A 22,312-nucleotide genomic window follows, 5' to 3' on the forward strand; every position below is an offset into this window, starting at 1 on the left:
GATGGCTCGCCGCTCTCCGAGTCGCCGCCCTCCACTGCGTTGGGCTAAACCAAAAGCAAAAAGAGGGGTGTTCCTTTTTTTAAAAAAACCCAACCTACACACATTTTAAGGTACAAACCGGGAGAAAGGCTTCATAACGTAACAAAACGAGGGAGTTTATGGTCAGGAACGTTTCTATTTCCTTGTACTCTTCTTTTACCTCAGAGGCTCTTCCAAGTCTACCCCGCTATCCGTTTTGGTTTAGTCCGACCAACAAGATGCGGCCGCCGTCCGGCTAGAAAGTCCCTTCCTGTTGTTTCCTCGGACCATAGAGTCCCGGAGGACTGAGGCTAGAGAGGCCCAGGTGGCTGCCACAGTGCAGCACTAATGCACTTTAGACACTGCTTTAACTGCCATGGCTCCATCCTATGGAATCCTGGGATTTGTAGTTTGTTGTGGCAGCAGAGCCCTCTGATAGAAAAGGCCAAATGCCTCACACAACTATAAATCCCAGGATTCCTTAGCATTGACCCATGGCAATGGGTCAATGTCAAACTGCACTAATGATTGTAGCAATTTAGTCCTATTTTAATATGATATTTTGTATGTTTTTAACTGTATGGTGTTTTTTAAATGTTGTAGGCCGCCCCCGAGTCCCAGCTTTGGGAGAAGAGCAGGATATAAATATAATAACAATAACAATAACAACAATAACAATAACAATATTAAAATTAAGTATTAAAATTAAATATGAAACATGAAATAAATAAATAATTTTTAAAAATAAATAAAAATAAATAAATTTATAATAAATTATATATATTAAATATTAAAATTAAATATTAAAATTAATTATTAAAATTAAAAATAGTGGTAGTAGTAGTAGTAGTATTTCCACAGTGTAGATGCAATCCCAATTTGGTAAAGATTTTTAAAAATGCGTTTTCATTTAGCCTTTTGCAGAAAGATTGAGTTTTTTAAAAAAGTTGTACGATTCTTTTTTAAAACTTGTAAAGTATCTTTTTTATGTCGTAAAGTTTTTACTTGTTTAAAAGTCGAACAGTGCTTAGTAGCACTGTAATAATTCTTAGTACAGTCGTTCTGTACAGTGCTTTGTAGCATTGTACTAATGGTTGTGTTACATTTAGGGCAGGTTTCTACAACCCAGTTCCTTCCAGATAGGCAAGACTGCAATTCCCAGATTGATTTAAGGCAATGGTGAACTATTATTATTATTATTATTATTATTTACTTATATCCCTTTCTCCCAATATAGGGACTCAAGGCATTGAACACCAAACAAACAGACTGCGTCAGCCAGAAAAATCAGCAGCAGCAGAACCCGTTATAAACCATCCCAGGCATAAAATGCTGTTTGAAAACACTGAAATTCTGGACCACGCCAACAACTATCAGGTCAGAATGCAGAGGAAAGCCATTGAAATCCATAAACACCTGGGCAATTTCAACAGGAAGGAAGAAACCCTTAAAGTAAACAAAGTTTGGCTACCAGTCCTGAAAAACACAAAATCAAAACTCAGCCCATGGAAATGCAAACCACCCAGAGTGAGGGGGGTTCATCCAACAACAGAACAATACATAGATTAACATGCAAATAACCTCCTCTCAACCAACAGTAAATATAACCCACTCTCTTCCATGCCAGCATTCTCTGAAGATGCCAGCCATAGCTTCTGGCAAAATGTCAGGAATAAACTCTTCTAGAACATGGCCTCATAGCCCTAAAAACCCACAAAAAACTAAGCAAACAAACCCCTTAAAACTAGGGGAAACTTTCACTTAACTGAAACTTTCATTGAGCAAGTAATTGGTTCCCATTTGCAACATTCTGGGATTTAGCACAAAGTGGGAATTACCATTTTTTTTTTTATTTCCTGCTAAAGACAGAAATGAATGGCATGTCACTTGTTCATGGAATATGAATTACAATTTATTTTAATCAGGTTGTTTTCTAACAGAATCCATTACAAAATTTATAAGGTAGGTCCAGAACACACTGCAGAAATTATCCAGTTAGAAACCACTTTAACTGCCCTGCCTAAGTGCTAGGAAATTGTGGGAACTGTGGTTTATTGTGGCACCAGAGCTCTCTGACGAAGGTCCAAAACACACTGCAGAAATAATCCAAGTTGAAACTGCTTTAACTGCCCTGGCCCAATGCTAGAGAATTCAGGGAAATGTAGTTTTGCAAGACATTTAGCCTTCTCTGTCAGAGAGCTCTGGTGCCACAATAAACTACAGTTCCCTAGCACTGAGCCAGGGCTGTTAAAACGATTATTTCTGCAGTGTGTTTTGGGCCAGAGAAGGATAAATGTCTCACAGAACTACAGTTCCCAGAATTTCCTAGCATTGAGCCAGGGCAGTTAAAGCGGTCTCAAACTGGATGATTTCTGCAGTGTGTTTTGGACCATAGAGACTCAATTTTAAGCTGATACTGAAGCAGACAGAGTGGGGACCACACAGTACTGCTGGGTAAACCATCTCAGTTCCCAAACTCCTTTTATGTTACAATACTATGCCTACTTCTTGGGGGGAAATAACCACACTACACTCAGGGCTTCCTTCTTAGCAGACTAGTGTAGGATTGTGTTGTTAATTGGTCTTGTTTTTAGCAGAGTAACAACAGCTTAATGATATATTGAAGTACTGCTTATCACATTAATGTGCTGACCTTTACCCAGGTTGCATATAGAAATGTCTATTGTTCCTTAAAGTAGTATATATACCGATGGCATGTATACAATTTTCTCCAAAGCCTGGAAAACTTGCTTGTTCAGACTACAGGTTACAGAAGTCCCCAGCCAATATCATTTGGAAAAGTTACCTTTTAACTACATTTTCAAGAATCTGGAAGTTATAGTCCAAGAAAGTAATTTTTCCAAGCATTTGCTAAAATAATCTCCAAGACCGTGTAAAAGCAATTCTAAAATATAAAGCTGAACATCATGGCTGAAATTAGCTTGAATCAAAAGTTTCTTCTGCCAAGAATGACTTTGAAGATGGTTCAGAATGCACCATAACACCTAAAAACAATTCTATAGACAACACTGCCATATTCCCCAGTTCTGGGACCAGGGGGACTAACATAAAAAACCATACACCTAGGTGTGACTTGTCTCATCAAAGTGTTGCTCTCATGCAGGAGTGGGAGTCATGTGGCCTTTAAGACGATGGACTGCAATTCCCAGCATTCTTAATAATCTGCAGGACCACATGATTTCCATCCCTTCCCTAATGAAACGAAAAGTGCTTGGTTCAATTTTCCTTTCTAAAAGAGGTCTTTAAAAGTTCTGGATCTGGAACCCCTACCCCAAGGCATGACCCAATAGTTCTGTGGTTGAAATCATGTAACCCTCCAGTTGTTTTTGGACCATAGTTTCCATCAGCCATAGCCAGCCAATGGTTATGAACACTAGGGACTGCAGTTAGATAATGTCTGGAAGGGCACATAATGCCCCTCCCAGCTTTAGTTCTGGTGCAGTTATTTTGCTGCCTTTTGATGTTACTAAAAGGGTTGCCACCTAAACTGTAATCTGGAGGCATAAACCTGTGGCATGACCGTTGTTTGTTGCCTTCCATGTTCCAGCAATCCCAGTCAGTGTGGCCAGTAGGAATGATGAGAGTGGTACTGCAACAATATTTACAATATTATAACCACCTAATCTGATTAGAAGTCATTTGAGTCTTATATGTAAAAGAGCAATGGCCAAGCTGGTTTGTTTGTTGCATTTATATTTTATTTTAATTTTTTAAACAGGGAAGAAGTGACAACTGCAGAGGCTTCAATGGTTCTTCCACCCCTTCATGTATTGGCCCTGAAATTTATCCAGGATACCTATTTTTGCAATTAACCCAGTAAGCTTTGCAACACTTCCCCTCTCCCTCCCTTACCCATGCTGGATGTTTTGGGGGTATGAGATGCATTGGACTTTCCCCCATGAGATTATGGAAGGAAAGTGGAGGGGGGATTTGAGCTGTGTGTTCATTATTCCCTTTCTCTTTCAGTATAGTGGATCTGGGGCCAGGTTTATCCAGTGTCCTTAGCTGAGATCTCTGACTGATCAGTGTCGCTGTCCGAATTTTCCTGCTGGTGATGATCCACGCGCCGAGTCACTTTGCTCAAGAACTTCCCTGATCCACCCTGCTGAGAGGGGCAGCAAATCAGGGGATGTAGTATAGAGAGGGGAGGAAATTGAAAAGAAATACGCAATTCTAAGTGCCCCCCTCCAATACACTGACTATTTTTCTGCTTGGCACAGCATGCTGTTGGGAATGTGAGGGAATTTCACCACAAGGTCTGCCAGAAACAGTAGTAAATTTGAAGTGGAGAACCTCACTGGGACAGTTTCTGTAGTAGCATCCCTGTGGCGTGTCTAAAACTGCATGCAGCTGTGTTGATGTAAAACTATTTCTCAGTTTTCATCTCTATCAGGAATAGGGTTGTCAGATCTTAGGTCCTGGCCCAGAGACTCCAGGTTTCAAGAGCTATTTCCAGACAGGACAGGAGACAAGGGTACAAATTCTTCAGTTTTGATGGAGTCTGCTTAAGGCAAAGGAAGTGCTGGGTGCAAATCTCCAGCTCAGATAGTTGCACAGCAGCATGCTACAGCTTGCAAGAATTAATTGGCTTCTTAGAGAGACTTGAAAAGACACTTGGGATGTCTTTGTATTTACTTAGCTTCCTTCTTCCTTCCCAGTTATTGTAGTAGCAAGGCTCGCCCTTCACCCTGTTCTGGCTAGAAGTGAGTAGGCTAGATCAAATGTCCCTTATCCCACCTCTCTATACAGGTGAGTGACTATAGTTGGTACTTAATGCATAAGGTTGTCTCTAGGTCTCAGGTTTTGGCTCTGAAAAATCCAGGGATGACATGATGCTAAATTGGCAATCCTAACCAGCAATAGGTCTTGCTAAACCACCTTTGGGCTAAAACAGGGATAGATGTTGTGCATGGGTTAGGACTGCCATTAAGCTAAGAGGAAACAAGACCCCAAGGGGGTGGGAGGTGACATCATTATCCCTGCTCACCAGAAAGTCCCAGACTTTCAACCCTGCAAACCCATTCTCCACTACATTACTGTAGTGTATATTACTGGTCAGAAATATGGTGTTAGGGTTGCCACCCCTCCTGAAAAATTATTTTTTGTAATACAGCATACACATGATCTGGCTGGGGATTCTGGGAGTTGCAACCCAAAAATGTTTCCAAGCTCTCAATGGGGCTTAGAAAATGGCCATTGCTCTTTTACATGTGTTAAACAAGGTTAACTGTATTCAAATTTAATACTGTTCATACTTTCCCCTCCCAGTACGTGTACACCTATGCACGTGCACACACCCTTCCTGAAACAGTTAAGCATTGGAAAGCCCCAGCCTTGGAGACCTTTCACACTATACAGTTATAGAATACAATCCCACTTTAACTGCCGTGGCTGCTTCCTATGGAATTCTCGGGTTTGTAGTTTGGTGAAGCACTAAAGTTTTCTGGCTGAAAATTGCAAAAGCCCTGCCCTAAACTGCGAATCCAAGGATTCCATAAGTTGCTGCCATGACAGTTAAAGTGGAATCATGCTGCTATAGTTGTGTTGAGTCAAAGAGTCTCAGGCACAATAAAGCCAATGGCTGAGGTGGCAACCCTAAATACTATGAAACCTTGAAAACAAATGAGAACAGCCTTCCCCCAACTTTCAGGTCTCTAGATGAATGAGTTGACAACTCCCTTTACCCCAAGCCAACTTCCATTTGCTGGCTGAGGATAATGGGACTTGTATTCCAGGTTGGTGAGGAGTGATGTAAAGTATGGGTGTTCTTTATCCTGCTGAATGAAAAGTTGTCCCTGGAAGAGAAACTGTGGAACAGTGCTTCTCAGTCTTTGGCCCTCCACGTCAATCAACTTGGCCAAGTGTCAAGGATTCTGAATTCCAGAACATCTGGTGGGTCAACATTTTAGAACCACTGCCTTCACAGGGACTTCCCTTCTTTAAGCAGTGGAGATCTTTAATCAGAGGTAGATATCTTTCAGGGGTGCTTTAAATGTGTATTGCTGCATGATGGAGGTTTGACTGGATGGTCCTTGCGGTCCTTTACAACTCTGTGATTCTATTTCCATGCTAGGGATGGCAGTATAAATTAAGTTGGGCCAGTTATGAATCTTATTCCTGCTTTCCCTACCATTTCTGCTCCTTACACTTTCCCATGGTGCTTTATGCCTTGTGGCCCAGTACCTGAATGGTGCTGAGTTCCTGCTCGGACACTAGCGGGGAAAGTCCATCTACGCCAGCAGAGGGGGACCGCCGGGGCGAGCGGCGGCGCTGGGTCACATAAGCGCCCCCCATCTGATCCTCCAGAAGCACTGTCTCCACCTGATAGAAAAAGAAAGGGAAGGGGTAGATATTTGTACATGTCAATGGGAAGCCATTTTAGGGTTGCAGGGAGAGGATAGTGAGGTTCTTGTGCCATCTTAAAACAGGGATGGGGAATCAATGGCCCTGCAGATATTGCAGTACTACAGTTCCCATCATACTTGAGCACTGGTTAGGGCTGATGGGAATTGAAACACAAAATATTGGAAAGGCCACATGTTTTCCCTGTCTTATAACACATTTACAGTGGGCCTTTGGTATCCGCTGGCGTTTGGTTCCAGGACTAGTGGATACCAAAATCCATGGATGCTCAAGTCCAGTTATATGCAGTGGGATAGTAAAATTGTGACCTTCATATAAAATGGCAAAATCAAGGTTTGTTTATTGGGATTTATATTATTTTGGAATATTTTCAAGCCATAAGTGCTTGAATCTGTAGATAAAGAATCCGTGGATAAGGAGGGCCAGCTGTTTATGATGTCAGCTTCTGTGGACTAAAATTAATCTCACCAGATGCAGGAAGTGTTATTCTCAGTGTAAACAGTGGGATCAAAAAGCCACAACATGCAAGAAGGACAGTCTTGTCATTTTATCACTGTCTGATTGGCTACTGAAGATACAGTCTCCTTTTTCCTTGGAGAAACAGTCCACAAGAAGCTTCAGCTACAATAAATAATTGAATCTTTAAATGTTCCACAAGATTTTTTGTTACAGTGGGTGCCACTGAACATGTACATCTTTTTCACAGTGGAGTATCCAGAGGCAGTGATCTCTCCAATGTCAGTTGCTTTGGAAAGAGGGAAAAGAGGGCTTCCAGGACAGAACTCTGACACCATTAATGTCTGGGAATCAAACCTGCTTGTGCCGTGAAGGATTTCTCCCCCTAATCTGCAGAGACTGACCAGCCTCTTCTTCTATCCCATCTTCTTCCTGATGTGAATTATAAGGGAAAGGATGGAATTAATAGTGCCACAACTAGAGCTATAAAGTTATCTTTTGTACTACAATTCCCAGAATCCCCCAGCCACTATGGCCCATGGCTGGGAGGTTTTATAGTGATAGTTAAAAAAAACACATTTCCAAATTATGGATTGTACTGCCTCTGTGTCATACTTCCTGCTACTTCTTGATTCCCTTTCTGATTGAATACCATTCCTTTCTGTCCAGCCAGTCAGGCGGCTCAGCCCCTGGTACCATGGCCTTAGTCCTCCAGCAGGAGCCACTGCTGTTAGGTACCTTCCTCCCCTCACCCTGGGCCCTTTTCAATGGTTTTGTCATCTCAGGGACCTGGAAGCTGCCACTTTAAATTTTCCATAGTGTCCCAGTGTAACACCATTTCATGGTGACATGGGAATTGCAATGTTGGCTCTTGTCCTATCCACCAATCACCTAGATTTAAGGTGCCCGTGGCAAAATGCCACATGGTGGGCATCCCAGTGATGTTGGCAGGTGGCATCAGAAGGGGCATTTTTGCATGGACACCTCAAATCTAGGGTCAGCCATCCCAACCATTCTGGTCCAGTTTTCTGAAAGGGCAATTCAAGACTCGCCAGGGAGGCCTGCTCTAGAAGAGATAAATGCTCCTCATTGCTTCTTACCATATTGATTTAGCTAAGAGCCATAATACAGGAATATTTTTCTCTGCTGGGCTATTAGTCCCCTGCCCACCCAAGGCCAGCTCAAAACATTTACTGAATGAGTTGGAGCGCCATATTGTAATCCAACTCAAGGTGCATAATGCTCAAAATCAATTTTTTATCTTGTTGCATAAGGCAGAAGGTCCTACAGAACCTCTTCTCAGCCCTGGGAATAAATCCACAACATCTAAGTAAGTAACAATTTGCTGCCCTTTTATGACACCCAATATGTGATGCCTGAGGCAGACACCTTGGTCTTCCTGATGGTAGGTGTCCCCACATACAAATACCACTCTCAGTCCATATGAGGGAGAGTTGAAATGAAAAGCAAATGAGGTTCAAATAAAACATTTCTCAGAGTGGGAGGAAATCAGTCTCATGGGACAACTTGTATAATGTTTGGGGCTGCTGCTTTTCCAGTTGCAGTTACACCTGGAACTTGATTTGAACTAGGTATAAACTGAACTAGGCACATGACAGAATGCTTCTTATAAGCACATGCAAAGTGCCTTTCCTTAAGCACCTAGTGGCTAGTACATTGGAGCATGTACATAGTATCTTTCATTGTTGTGTGCCTTCAAGTCATTTTGGACTTACGGCAGCCCTAAGGTGAAACTACCAGGGGTTTGGCAAGATTTGTTCAGAGGGGATTTGCATTTGCCTTCCTCTGAGGCCGAGAGAATGTGACTTGCTTACGGTCACCTAGTAGGTTTCCATGGCTGAGTGGGGATTCGAACTCTGGTCTCCCAGTGTCTTAATCCAATGCTCAAGTCACAACACTAGGTTGGTTTTTCTGTCCTCAGAGTCCTAGTGGTGTGAAACTTGTGGGTCTCCAGAAATTGTTGGACTCTGACACCTAACATCCTTCACCATTGCCTATGCTGGCTAAGACTGATGGGAGTTGAGGGTTCAAAGACATCTGAAGAGCTACATATTCTTCATTCCTGGTATTATGATAACCAGTCTTTGTGTGCCTGTCATTAGAGGCCAAAGCATACAGGTCCATAGCTTGCACTTCTAGGGAAGTTCGAAGTCCACAGGGATGTTTTTAACTCACTGTTTCTTGGCCACAACAGGATCTAAACACCTGGAGATCATTAATTCCACTTTGAAGGCCATCTTCTGGACTGGAGGGGGAAAAACATGCACAACAAGAAATTGAGTGAATATATTTGTCTTATATATCCCTCCCATTTTCTTAACTAGTTCCTCTCAACAAGTCACTCACGAACAGCTGCATTCAGAGTCTGGACTGGGTTCCCGCTGGACTGAAAATCCTGGCTTGCACTTGAGGACGGGGTGCAGGAGGGCTGCAGCATAAGCGAAAGTAGAAGAGGGGACAATGTTTAGAGGATTTGAGTGAAGCCAAGATCTCAGCTGATAGGGGCACTCATGAGCATGGGAGGGCTGTTTTTGTGTTTACCAGTTAATCCAAAAACAAAGGTGAATTGCCTCATCGGGAAGCTTCCAGGGGATGCAATTAATTTTTTTAAAATAGGTTGCAGCATTCCCTGCACATATTAGCATCAGATACTACCTGTTCTTCAAACCCACAAGGGAACTGGTTTTGGAGCTGGAGCCCCAGAACTGTTTTTAAGGTGCATGTGGGGCTCAATATTGATAGTCAGGTCAATACTAATTTTTTGTGGGTTTTTTCGGATTATGTGGCCATGTTCTAGAAGAGTTTATTCCTGATGTTTCGCCAGTCACAGACGCTGACAAAACATCAGAAATAAACTCTTCTAGAACATGGCCACATAGCCCGAAAACACCCCCCCCCCCAAAAAAAAAACCCTCTATGGATGCCGGCCATGAAAGCCTTTGACTTCACAGTACTAATTTTGCCTACTTGCAGGTACTTGCAAGGGGAGAACAATTTACTTTCCTCATTCATTATCATTCAGACATCCTTAAACGTGAAGACTCTTACAAGCACAAAAAGTGGTTACAGACATAAGGAGTGCTTGTAAAAGTGCCTTCCAATGTGTTCATTTTAGCATACGCCCAACTAAAAGCACTTAGGAGAGATCATAGGCAGCTTTGATTATTCCTGAGACGGTTTAGCAACAATCAGAGTCTTAAGTATTTTTTACAGCTTTATCATAGCTTGCACTCTGATAATTCCAGAGAAGGATGGACTTCATATGAGTCTTTGTGGACCAATTTTGCCAGGTTATTTCAGTAGTAACTCAATCCCCGTAGACTAAGATTTTTGGGGAGATTTATGTGTCCTATGTCCACCTGTTCCTGTTGCCATAAATTGGAAATGATGATACACAACAACAAACAAAGGTTGGATGGGTATCTCTCGGGGGTGCTATATGTATTCCTACATGGAAAGGTGTGGAATTAGGTGACCCTTGTGCTCCCTTCCAAATCTAAGATTCTGTGTGACTATTCTATGATTCAATGACCACTACACAACGTGGGGAGGGAGCTGGTTAGCAACAGGGATGCCAGTCACTTACTATTTTCTGTACGTCGGATGGTTGCACAGAATTCAGAATATGGCATGGGAGGCTGTGACAAGACCTGGAAAAGCCCCTGGTAGTCGGGGGGACTCAAGAAGCCCAAAAGCTGCTCAGCCAACCCTCGGGCTGCGATGTAGCTCAGCCGAGCCTGGCCCAAAGCTTGCTCCGCATGGAAACAGGTCAGCTGAAGAGAAGGCATGGGACTAGGTTATGGTGAGACACCCATTTTTATTATTTATTTACCTGCCATCTCAATATTTAGTTAATTAATTGATTGGCATCCCCAATATGGGATCAAAAGCAGCTTATCAACAACCACAAGTTTATTGATTAGTCGACTGACCATATCAACAGCTTATCATATAGGTTAAAACAAAATGTAGCTTAAACGCTATAGTGTAGAAAAGTTTTACAACCATTAAAAACAAATTAAAACAGGAAAAAAACACATTTAAAACATAATAATAATAATAATAATAATAATAATAATAATATCAAACCACAGCTTAATTAAAAGACTCTTCTAGCACAACATGTTAACAGCTGAAGGCCTGGGTAAATAAAAAAGTCTTTACCTGACAGCAGAAAGAGAGCAGAGAGGGAAATTCAAACCCAGGAGCAGCCACAAAAAAGGCTCTTTCCTTACCAGATGAGCCTGTGAGGATGGTAGGACTGAGGTCCAATCCACACTGCAGAAATAATCCAGTTTGACACCACTTTAACTGTCCTGGCTCGGTGCTATGGAATCCTGGGAATTGTAGTTTATTGTGGCACCAGAGCTTTCTGGCAGAGGAAGCTTAATGTCTCATAAAACTACAGTTCTCAGAATTCCCCAGCATTGAGCCAGGGCAGTTAAAGCAGTGTCAAACTGGATTCTTTCTGCAGTGTGGACTGAGAGAGCACCCTCTCCTAAAAATCACAAGGCTTGAGCAGGTTCATATGGGAGGAATGGGCTAGCCTGGACCAAAGCCTTATAGAGCTTTATAAAGGCCGTAACCAGTGCTTTGCATTGAGTCCAGAAATGGACTAGTCGTCTGTGAAGCTGATTCAACAAACACATTGAGCTTTGCATTATTTTCCAAAGAATTTGCAAATATACAACATTCCTATATAAATCTGCCATAAAATGTTTCCTGTCTTTATCTCCTTGGACCCTAGATGTCACTGGACTCCTATCAGCCCTGTCCATTAGCTATTCTGGCTAGGTCTGGTGGGAATTGGAGTCCAACAACAGTTGTAGTCCTTTCCCCACCTCTTGTCCTAACATCTTAGCAGGAATTCATTACTACTAATAGTAGCAGCACTTTTGTTGAGTGCTAGTACTACTGTAAGTACTTTATTACTAACAGCAACAAAATGATAATAAATATAGTTTGTATTGTCAGAATTTACATGTCCAAACACTTAAGGGTATTAGCTGGGGGATATGAGTCTACATACAAATACTTTTGGGTTTCAACCTTTCTTCCCCTTTGTTTTCTGCAGCAGCAGCATTCATCACTACAGTCAGGCCTTACATCAGTTGCAGGGTTACCTGTGCGGTCTTTTGGGCCTCGGCTGAAACCTGGACCATTTTGGCAGTGTTTGCAACTGTGTTCACTAAGAGCTCAGCCATAGCTTCTGATATCCTGGGTGCAAAGCTGTCTGGAGCTGCCTTGTCAGCCTGAGAAGTGCTTCCCGTGGGAGATTCAGGGATCTCTTCCATTTTGGACCTAAGAGGAATGGGTGCAGGGAGAGAAATGGGTGGACACTAGATGTAAAATGGAAAATTTAATATATATATACTTCCTGGTAGAACGGGAGGACTCTCTTGCAGTGGTGCCATCAGAGCAGGTTTTTGAGGTAGATATCTGGAGCTCCAACTCAACAGAATGAGCAAAAGGGGTCTGATATGGAGCAGGGCAGGCTGAGCATATTTTGAAAGAGCAGCAGAAATAAAGATGAAGCAGATCCATAAAACCATTAAGCCCAGCTGCTAAAATTACTTAACAGTGTCACTGTGTCCTGCCCTCTGCACTGGCTTGAAGGAACTGTTAGCCCCAGGACAATTCATATGAAGCATTAACCTGACTTTTTTTCCCTAGTCTTTTTGAGCTAGATGGTACACAAAGTGCTTCTGAACATGTACAAAGATGTTCTTCTTCACCCTTGAGTTTCCAGGGACGCATACTTGTGAATGGAAATGTTTAACTCATAATTTCCATAGTTAGGTGGGTAGATTGATACTTTGTCAAAATATGCTCTTATCAGACCCCTGCTCCCCTTTTCTTTTTGTTTATGTGATTTATTGGGTTCATTTAGGGACCTCATATACTAGGTTCTCCCACTTGTCTAGATTATCAGAGATACATGGCCTTTCTTTCTTCTAGCACTTTATTGCTGAATTCTCTTCTCCTTTCTGCCTGCTGCCAAATTTGTTGAAGTTTGGGCACCTGGTGAACATATTTCTCCAGGCAGTTAATGATATTAATTAATAGTTAGTTTTATTTATATACCACTATTCCAAAGATCATAGCGGTGAACAGCAAGTAAGCTAATTAGCAAGTAAGCTAATTTGCCCCCAACAGTCTGGGTACTCATTTTAGCGACCTCGGAAGGATGCAAGCCTGAGTCGAGCTTGGGCCCTTTTGCTGGTCTTGAACTCGCAACCTTGTGGTTTTGAGTGAATGGCTGCAGTACAGGCATTTAACCACTGCGCCACCAGGGCTCTGGACAATTTTGAAGTGTTTGTACCTACTACTGAGTTACTGTTTTATTTGCTGTTTTATTATCATGTCTCTTTATTATTTTAAAATGTGTACTGCCTTAATTTCTTTTTATTAGGATGAGATTCTCTCTCTCTCTCTCTCTCTGAGAATGATTATATGATTATATAGGGAAATAGACCACACATATTATTTTCAGCACTTTTTTTTACTGTGTAAAAAGATAAACAGAGGTTAGCGTAGAAGTGCATTAGGCAATGCACAGTTTGCCAAATGCTCCTGGGCCTGAAGCAAATTCCTAATCCTCGATGTACTGAAGAATGGCTTGGTGGTATTTGGGCAGTGAAGAGGAATGGCCTAGGTAGGAAAACACAGAAACTGGAATGAGGGAGCCCAGGCTGAACAGACCTGTCATTATAAACGTCATTTTAGTGCCCATGAACTTCTCCCGGTAACCAATAGATGCAGAGCAATTTATGAATGAACAAGCATATCGGCCTAATTTTTACAGGATGCAGAATTCTCGCTTTCTTGATGCAATTTTGATTGTAAATGTCAGTGCACACTATTTTTTTTCAATAAAGCATTATCAGCACACTGCAGAAATCTACAGTGTGGAGCTGGATGCCCCTTTTGCTATCAATTCTCCATGAAGAACATTTACTTGGAGAGATAAATTACCATAAACTTGCCCTTTCTTTCTTTATACTTTCACTTCAAGATGCAGAGGCTGGGCTTTGCAGCTTGGTAAGCAAGGCCATAGTTCAGAGACCCTTGGAAACAAAGGCATAGCCAGAGTAACAGCAAGATGCAACTAATCCAAAGGTGAGGAGCATTTGTTCCCAATCCTCTCCAGCCCTAATCAGCATAGAAAATCATCAAGGACTGAGAGCTGTAGTACAAAACACTAGGAGGATAAAAGGCTTCAGGTCTCTCGTTTAATCAATACTGTTTTTATAGACTTTTGTAAGCTCTCTGTGTGTGTGAGTGAGTGTGTGTGTGTCAGTGTCAGTTGTCAATTTGTGAATTTTAAAGGGTTTTCTTATGCAAGGAATACTCAGATGTGGTTTTCCATTGCCGTCCTCTAAAATACAGCCTACAGCACCAGGTACTCCTTGTCAGTCTCCCATCCAAGTACCAACTAGGTCTGACCTGGCTGTTTCCAAGATCAGATGGGACTTGGTGCCTTCAGGGTATTTAAGCCTTGCCACTTGCATCCCAAGTTCAGACTGTGTGATCAGCTGGAAGGGCGTGTATATGAATGCGCTGTGACATTTGCTGTGTCCATTTTGCTGTCCCAGTGGGAAGGACAGTTGCAATCATGAGCAGATATCTTTCACCCTTAAGTTGTGGTTCTCAGCTAAAAGTGATAGCAGGACTAGGTGGTGACATCTGGGCATGCAGTACAATATGAGGTGGGCAAAGTGCAGTTTGTGCATCCCAAAGTCCCCCTCAGCGACTAGACCATGGGGTGAGATACCTCAAGAACTGGGGCTAACATTCCCCAGGAGCCACACACAAATTTCATGACAGGTCTCAAATGGTGCTGCTCAAAAGTATGGGTTCCTGGACCAGCACCACTTTGCAAGCCATTGCCTGCCAGTCTCTGGTGAGCTTGCAGGGAAAACAGAAACTGCTGCTGCCAATGGTCACAGATATGGTCACTCTCTCTGGCACATTCCAGTCTTCCGCATCAGATAACCTGAAAAACTCTGCACTACATCAGTGCAAGATATTGCCACACCTATGAGACTTAGACTCACACAAACCAGACGTCCAGCTCCACCCGAATATATAAAGCCACCATATATGTTTTTAAAAATATACCATTGGATTGGCAGCTAAATACTCACAGCCCAACTTTAATGAAGGAATAATTGGAATAATGGAAATTGGAGACTTTGGCCACACTAGTGTTGTTGTGTGCCTTCAAGTTGGTTCCGACTTATGAGAATCTTAAGGCAAACTTATCACAGGATTTTCTGGGGCTAACAGTGCAAGACTCACCCCAGATCACCCAGCAGCCTTCTATGGCCAAGCATGGAATCAAACTCCAATCTCCAGGATCCTAGTCCTATGGTAAAACTACACTACCACGCTGGCTCCATTACACTATGGTGATCATCTGGAAATAGTGTAATGGGAAGGCACAAGTGGGCTTATTAGGAATGTTTCTGCCAGAAAGGTGTCCTAACACCACCCACCAACTTAGGTGCAGAGAACCAGCTCCTTTTGGCTCCCCTGAATACAAACCATCACTCCCTTTGCTGTCAAGCAAGCCCCCTGCGGCAGGAGGTGGACGGCAACCAAAGGTGCTCCTTTGACTTGGCACCCAACTGCCAGAGATGCGGTTGCTATGGGAATGCTTCCAGAGCCCAGTTGCTAGGCAATGGAATTCCTTTGCAAGTCAAGAGGGTTGAATCTTTGCAGAATGCAGAGATGGAACTGGAGAAGGTCTCTGAGAATGGCTGTTTAGGGTGGGGAGAATAGTATTTTGGAAGAAGGAAGAAACTAGCTTTGATTGAAAGTTCCCTCACATAATTCCAACATGCAACAGCTGAAAATTGAACCCAGAGATTTAAAAAGTGGCCCCTTGGATCCAAAATGTTTTTTGGATCCAAGGATGAGACAAGGAGTCTGTTTTTCAAGGTGGAAAATCGGGAGACTTGACATACTGTATATACTTGGCTATAAATCGACTTCATGTCAAGTGCCGTAATTCAATGCAGCAGGTTGCACATACAGATTTAAATGTTATTCCAGCTTTCTCAGCCGAGAACAACCACTACTCCTTGGATCTATGTACACACACGCACACACACCAGGCGGCTTACGTTCTCCACATGTAAACTCAGAGGAAAAATATTTGTGCATCTCAGAAGATTTTATACACACACACACACATAAAATAAAATGTTGACTGATGTGTTGTAAGGACACGAATGTTCGGACCCTTTCCCACGGGGACTTGACAAGCCCAAAGAGACAAAATACTTTTGGTTTTCTTTTTAAATATTCAACATTTTTATTAAAAGATTTCTCACCCCATCTCGAAATCTATCCCACCGGTAGCTCCTGGGGGAGCAACCATTTTCCATCCTTGTGTTCTTTTCCCATTTTTTATGCTCCCCCATCCCAGTAAGAGCCAAGCTTCCCTGCCCCATCGTGGTTGTTGTTGTTGGTTGTTGTTGTTTTTTAAAAAAGTGTTTTTTTTATTTTCTAATACATTCCATAGGACACATATGTCTAAGTTGCCCCCAACATTTTTTCTTCATATATAAAAAAAGACATACACACATACATACACACACTCACATTAGTTTTTAATCACCCACACAGAGGGAGACAGGGAAAAAGGGCAGAGGGGAAGGAGAAGGAAAGCACTAAAAACAAAAGAAAGGGAGGGAGGGAGGAAGAAAGAAAGAAAGAAAGGACAGGAAGAGGTAAACTGTACATGGGGGAAGTTATGGCACCAAAAAACAGAAAAAGGATTCTTTTTTTTAGAAACAAAAGGATTAATTATTATAATACATCAAGCCCCTCTGGCCCCAACCCTCCCCATGCCCCCATTTCCCAATCCCAGGCAGGCAGAAAATCACTAACTGAACATCTTGAAGGAACCAAAGAAAAAGTAAAAACAACGTCCCATTCTCATCCCCACCCTCCCACCGGCTACTTGCTGAAAATGGTGGTGGCCTTGTTGAGAAAATTAACATGAAGGGTCAAAGAGGGGTTTTGTTTTTGAAAAGGTCAGGTTTCCACAGACGTCTGAGAACTTTCCAGAAGATAATGTTAAGGTTGAGGCCTAACCAGTTGCCTGCACTGGTGGGTACAGACAGGTCATCTGGTGAGGAAAGGGGATTTGTGATGATACATGTGGGGGTGGAAAGGAATTGCGTCAGGCATTTCAACTGCTTCAAAGCTCCCCACACCAGAAAGGAAGCATCTAATAAACCTCTGTATCTTAATCCTATATGTAAAAGGGGCATTGTACTATTATTTCTCCCACACAGAGGGAACGTTCTGCTTCAAAATCTTCTTCCAACTGAAATTCCACTCTTTGTAAGAACTGCCTAAGTGAGTTTCACCTTCCCTGCTTCATGTAAGGACTCTCTATTGTGTTTTCTCCTCACATTCAGACCTGCTTCTCCTGTTGGACTTTGGGCATCACTAAGAATGCTGTCTATGTTCTATAGCAGAAGTAAAGCAAATATGCCTAGTAGGAGAAATCTGCAAAGAGAAAATTTTAATTCCACACTTTTCCCCCATTTTTCTTCAGGATGGCAAAATTATTTCCCTACTTCTTCCTGCAAAGGATGGGAAGCTTGGATTGCCCCATTCTTCCTTGAACAACTGGAATTCCTTTTTCACATCTTACATATCTTCTGACCTGATGGAGCCTAAGCCTAATTCACACAACCAGCAGATGGAAACTTAGTGACCTTTTCTTACTTTGTGCAATTTGTGACAATAGGATAGACAACAGTGTACAGCTTCCCTACAGGAAAACCATAAGCATACATTGCATTGCAGAAGGCCAGACCAGAGCTTATCTCTCTGGCATCCTGCTTTCTTTTGCACAGGGCATTATTTATATGGATTCAGTCATATTATCTCCCAGCTGAAACTCAAAAGGTACAGTCCAGCAACTGGTTTACCACCTCATCTGCTATTGGATATGAACATGGCATTCCTTTCTGTGTGGTGGAAACATCTAGAAATGCTCTCTACTGCAATGACTGGGAAAGGAAAAGAAAAGCTCTAAAGGCCAACTTCTCACAGCAGAGTGTTCTAGAAGTGTTTCCAACATGATAGCCCTTCTACCCAGTTTTAAATACCTGTGTATTGTGGCCTCGATGGAATTAACATGTATCCATGCTTCTTCTTAACCCCAAGAAAGTTTTGGAAGAAGCCCTGATTTCCTGTTTATATGCTATGACAGCCTTCCCCAACTAGATACCCTTCAGATACTTGCTACTCCATAATCTGCCAAATCATGGGCCATATGGCCTGAGAAGGATGGAGTTATAATCCAACACATCTGGAATGCATCAGGTTGGGCAATACTCTGCTAGATTTTCAAAGTCTCCTGCTGGAGAAGAAAGTGGACACAAAACTATTTTCACTTGCAGATTTGCCTTTTCATCTTTCTATTTATCACACAAGAACGTTAAGATTCTTAGTTCTGTTCCTCTCTGCATTTACTTCAACATGGTCCACATGAAGGGATGGGTAGGAAAGCATGATTTAGAACACAGAAAAGGTTTTCAAGGTTTTCTCTTAACAGGCAAAGTTGGAAGGCCTACTTTGAAACTCCTGTCCTTAACTGGGCAGGCAGTACATCAGGTTCATAATAGTTTTCTACAGGATGTTGGCATCTTTTCAGTCTCACCCACAAGATCTGGGGGAGCTAAGGAGAGGGACTGTTTCCCATCAGAAAAGTGGTTCAATTTTTTTAAAAAACCTACAGCAGATTATTTTAACACAGAAAAGAGAAGCAGGGCAACTGGACCTTTAAAAATAATTTCCTTATTGTGACAAGTTGACCCCGATCCCAAACCCTGGGTAGCCAGCCATGGGGTTTGATCATACTGGGTGTTTTGTAATTGAAAACTTTTTCTAGGGGTGCATGTGTGTGTGTGGGGGGGGGGGGATGAGGCGAAATGATGGGGGGGGGGAAGCACAGAGAAAGAAGGGATGAAGAAGGGTATATTCTTTGTACTTAAATCTTAACCCAAATGATGTTGTTCACTCTGCTAGGCAACTGATCTTTCGCATGCAGTTATGAACTCAGGGCTACAGATTTAAGGAAATTAAAACAGGGCATGTAGGGTGCATATCAGCCACGTGGAGAACATCAGGGGCCACAGGAGTGACTGGAGGCAAATCTGAAAGGGGCAAAAGGGTTCTTAGAGGAGCTTGCAGGGAGAAAACCAGGTGCAATAGGGAAGCAGGAACTAGATCTTTCAGAGACTTAAGACTGTGGTCTGGAAACTAAATGTTAATGCTTAGCCTGGGGGAAGGAATATAGTTCAAAGTCCCTCTGAATTACCAGAATGATGAGGTGGATTCCCTTCCCCCACCCCCAGAGAGGGAGGAGATGTAGTCTTCATGATGTAAAGATACCTGGGATTGCAATGGATTTCAACCCATATTTCCAAACAGACAAATGGGCAGGTGGGTTGAGAGCACTACTGAAAGTCTACATTCTGGCTCATGACAGGAATGTGAGGACTATTTTCGGACCATCTGTCTTCCTTGTCCCCTCTGTTCCCAATAAGTTGGGACCAGGATGGTGCCAAAGTAAATCTTAAGAGCTGGAGCAAGCCATCTATCTGATAAATGGGACAATGGCTAGCAAGAGCCCAGAGCGTCTTGCAACACACACCTCCCTTGCCATCCAAGACTGTGGTGAGGTAAGGAAGATTCTGGCAAGAATGGTCCAGAAGCAGATTGAGTTCTGTTATCTGTAGGGCTTTGGGTAAGATCAGAAAGCCAACATCCGCACCCAAGTAAGGAGGGAATGTTCTTCACTGTCAATCTGATAGTTCTACGCATGCACAGACTGACCGCCACCACCAGCAATCCTGGGGTCTCTCCAAATCCAGACCCACTAATTTTGATTCCTCTCACTACGTCAACTGATTTAAGGAACAATAATGCAGGAGATAGATAATATACGAGTTTTCTTACTGCAGCAGCTTTGTTCAAGGGCCCAGCGGGCAAGCTATGGGGGCACAATCAGGAATTGTGGATCTGTTGCAATGTGGAATCTTTCCCCCTCCCTCCTCTCTGTCTTTTCCTCTTATCAGGTGTGGGATTGGGAGTATTTTCAGTCCCACCCTGAAGAGATTAATTTAGTCTCCACTGTTGGGGCACTGTTCTATGTCTCTCTCCATCTACAGATTGCAGCAACGCTGGGGGAGTGACCGACAACAATCAGAGATGCAAGGACTGATGGCCAACGTCATGTCCGCAGCTTCGGTGTCTCCATCCATTTGGCGGGGGATAGGAAACCACGATCTGAGGAGGCACCAGCATGCTCCAGAGGCCAGGAATTCAATCTCCCCAATCTCACAGTCCAATCTTCTGCATCTCTGTGCTTGCGAGGTGGTGGCAACTCAAAGGCTACCAACGATGTCTGAGGAGCCTTCCATTGGGGTTCAGTTTCACAGCATCTCCCCCACCCCACCCCCTTTTAAACTTGCTGAGCCCTGGCAAACATGCCCCACTTCCCACCCTTTTCCAACAGCCAATCCCCTGTCTCCCTCAGGAAAAAGTCTCCCTGTTCTCACCCAATCGCCTCATGAGTACGAAAAATGCGACCCATTGAGGATGTGAGAGGTGACACTGGCTGAGCGGCTGATGCCCTGGTCCGACTGGCCACCCGAAGCCGTGCGCCGCAGCGGCTGTGGGCTATTCCTCAGCATGACCACGTTGGAGCGGCCGCCAGGGGCTGAGGAGGAAGAGGAAGAGGAGGAGGAAGGAGAAGAAGAAGGAGGGTGAAGCCAAGCTGAAGGGGGTGGGGCCAACATGGGGGGCTGTCTCCATGCATGAGGAGCACCGGCTGTGTTCTGGACACCATGGCTCCAATGGGAGCCACTGCGGGGAACAGGGCGGGAAGGCCAGGGCTGAGGAGGGGCAGTATAGCCTTGGTTGAAGGCTTCAGCTGGAATGCCTGTGAGTGCCATGTTGCTGAATCCCAGGCGCATGCTTTCCGAGTCAAAGGCCTCAATCTCCCGGGCTTGCCGCTCCAAGAGGCTCCGAATACGGTCAGAACGCTCATTCTGCAAGGCCAACATTTCCTCCTCAATCTATAGATCAACAAAGGAAAACACACAAGAAGAAAGATGACAGACAGAACTTAGAAGTATGTACCTGCAAAACCACAAATGTAATTATGAGGGCGCAAAATGAGGTTATTCTGTCTCCATAAAATGAAATTCTGTCCCCCCCATTGAAATTTTCCTCCAGTCCCACAATTTCTTGCATTGCAGGAACTTGAAAATTCAAATGAGCATTTAGGAATTCAGTTTAGGCATCCAAAGAAAAGGAACAAGTGAAGATACCAAATAAACACTACAAATTTAAGTGTTCTAAGTGTAAATGATTTTCAGTGTCTCATCCTCTAGAATGCTAGAAATTTGGGGACTGAAGGAAAATGTCATTTCAGGACAGGAACAGCATCCTTATGGGAGGGGCAATGCCCTCATTTTCCCCTCACTGTAGCTATATTTCTAATGTAAACCCATTTGCTTTGGAGGGTGCTTTCCCCTTTCCCCTCCTCTCTCTTAGTGAGGCATTAAGAATAAGGCTGAAGGAATGTGGATTCACTTGCATGAACTGTAAAAGGATGGGGAAGATACAGGAAGGTGGGAGAACCACTCTGGTGTTTGGAGGTGGGTGGGACAGGAAAACACACTAGAAACACCATTCCTAAATCATAGGTACCTGAAATTATAGCAAGTACATTATACACTAAAAGAAGTTATACTGGGCCAGGGTTTCTTTTCTGACTTTAGTTCCTCATGGTGCACATTAGCAGCTTGCAGCACTCAAGAAAAGCACAGCTACATATAGGTGTTGGTTGCAGAAATATAGTCCAGGTTTGGATTGAAGAATAGTGTCATGGCACTGATTCAAATGGACAGTGAAAATAATAGCCCTAGGGGACTATTTGCCTTACTCAAAGCACTTCATGTGGAATAATCCTTAAAATTGATTTTGTAAGGTAAATGGCAGCTCCTGGTGGAGGGAGAAAGGCAGCTATGGAAGATACAGTGGGCCCTTGGTATCTGCTGCGGTTTGGTTCCAGGATCCCTTGTGGATAACAAAATCAGTGGATACTCAAGTCTCGTTAAATATGGCATAGTAAAATGATGCCTTTTATATAAAATGGCAAAATCAAGGTTGGCTTTTTGGAATTTAATTTTTGGGGAATATTTTCAAGCTGTGGATGCTTGAATCTGTGGATAAAGAATCCATGGATACAGAGGGCCGACTATTTGTTTGTTTTGTTATTGTGTGCCTCCAAGTCATTTTTTTTTACTTATGGAAACCCTATTTCTTTGCAAGGTTTCTTCAGAGGGGGTTTGCCATTGCCATCCTGTGAGACTGAGAGAGGGTGACTTGCTTAAGG

At 43.1% G+C, this 22,312-nt stretch overlaps 2 protein-coding genes and 2 long non-coding RNA genes across 5 annotated transcripts in view; 2 read left to right on the top strand and 2 right to left on the bottom strand.

Annotated features, from left to right (window-relative positions):
- Window positions 1-299: 299 nt before the first annotated feature.
- Window positions 300-7,701, top strand: LOC149303780 (uncharacterized). Its single transcript, XR_016271990.1, has 5 exons — window positions 300-343; window positions 1,256-1,395; window positions 3,758-3,855; window positions 4,006-4,788; window positions 7,109-7,701. It is a non-coding gene; the product is annotated as an uncharacterized LOC149303780 (long non-coding RNA).
- On the bottom strand, window positions 4,028-15,510 carry LOC149303781 (uncharacterized). Of its 2 annotated transcripts, none has more exons than XM_089480617.1 (8): window positions 15,427-15,510; window positions 12,003-12,180; window positions 10,466-10,652; window positions 9,226-9,307; window positions 9,055-9,124; window positions 7,216-7,290; window positions 6,223-6,360; window positions 4,028-4,141 (listed from the first exon to the last, which is right to left on the bottom strand). In XM_089480617.1, exons 2-8 carry the CDS (start codon window positions 12,171-12,173, stop codon window positions 4,028-4,030), a joined length of 837 nt encoding a protein of 278 aa, XP_089336743.1. In that variant the 5' UTR covers window positions 12,174-12,180; window positions 15,427-15,510. The 2 variants fall into 2 exon arrangements, with proteins under 2 accessions (XP_089336743.1, XP_089336742.1); XM_089480616.1 differs by having other exon boundaries at window positions 4,028-4,144.
- Window positions 8,003-10,611, top strand: LOC149303782 (uncharacterized). The gene is made up of 3 exons (XR_016271991.1): window positions 8,003-8,188; window positions 9,074-9,159; window positions 10,495-10,611. It is a non-coding gene; the product is annotated as an uncharacterized LOC149303782 (long non-coding RNA).
- A 2,839-nt stretch (window positions 15,511-18,349) lies between the features above and the next one.
- Window positions 18,350-22,312, bottom strand: part of TAOK2 (TAO kinase 2) — a 37,377-nt gene continuing 33,414 nt past the window's right edge. The window contains exon 20 of the mRNA XM_089480093.1: window positions 18,350-20,987. Coding sequence (XP_089336219.1) covers window positions 20,478-20,987 — 510 coding nt within the window. The 3' untranslated portion in view covers window positions 18,350-20,477. The remainder of the gene's footprint in view (window positions 20,988-22,312) is intronic.

The sequence above is a fragment of the Sceloporus occidentalis genome, unplaced genomic scaffold (assembly GCF_023333645.1).
Source record: "Sceloporus occidentalis isolate IW3139 unplaced genomic scaffold, rSceOcc1.0.p SCAF_14, whole genome shotgun sequence".
Lineage (NCBI taxonomy): Eukaryota > Metazoa > Chordata > Lepidosauria > Squamata > Phrynosomatidae > Sceloporus > Sceloporus occidentalis.

Coding starts and splice junctions, on each gene's coding strand:
- LOC149303781 (XM_089480616.1), bottom strand. CDS start 12,173: ATGGAAGAGATCCCTGAATCTCCCACGGGAAGCACTTCTCAGGCTGAC. Junction 6,361..7,215: donor ATCCTTCACGGCACAAGCAG/GTTTGATTCCCA, acceptor TTTTTCTATCAG/GTGGAGACAGTGCTTCTGGA. Junction 4,145..6,222: donor AGGAACTCAGCACCATTCAG/GTACTGGGCCAC, acceptor TGCCCCTCTCAG/CAGGGTGGATCAGGGAAGTT.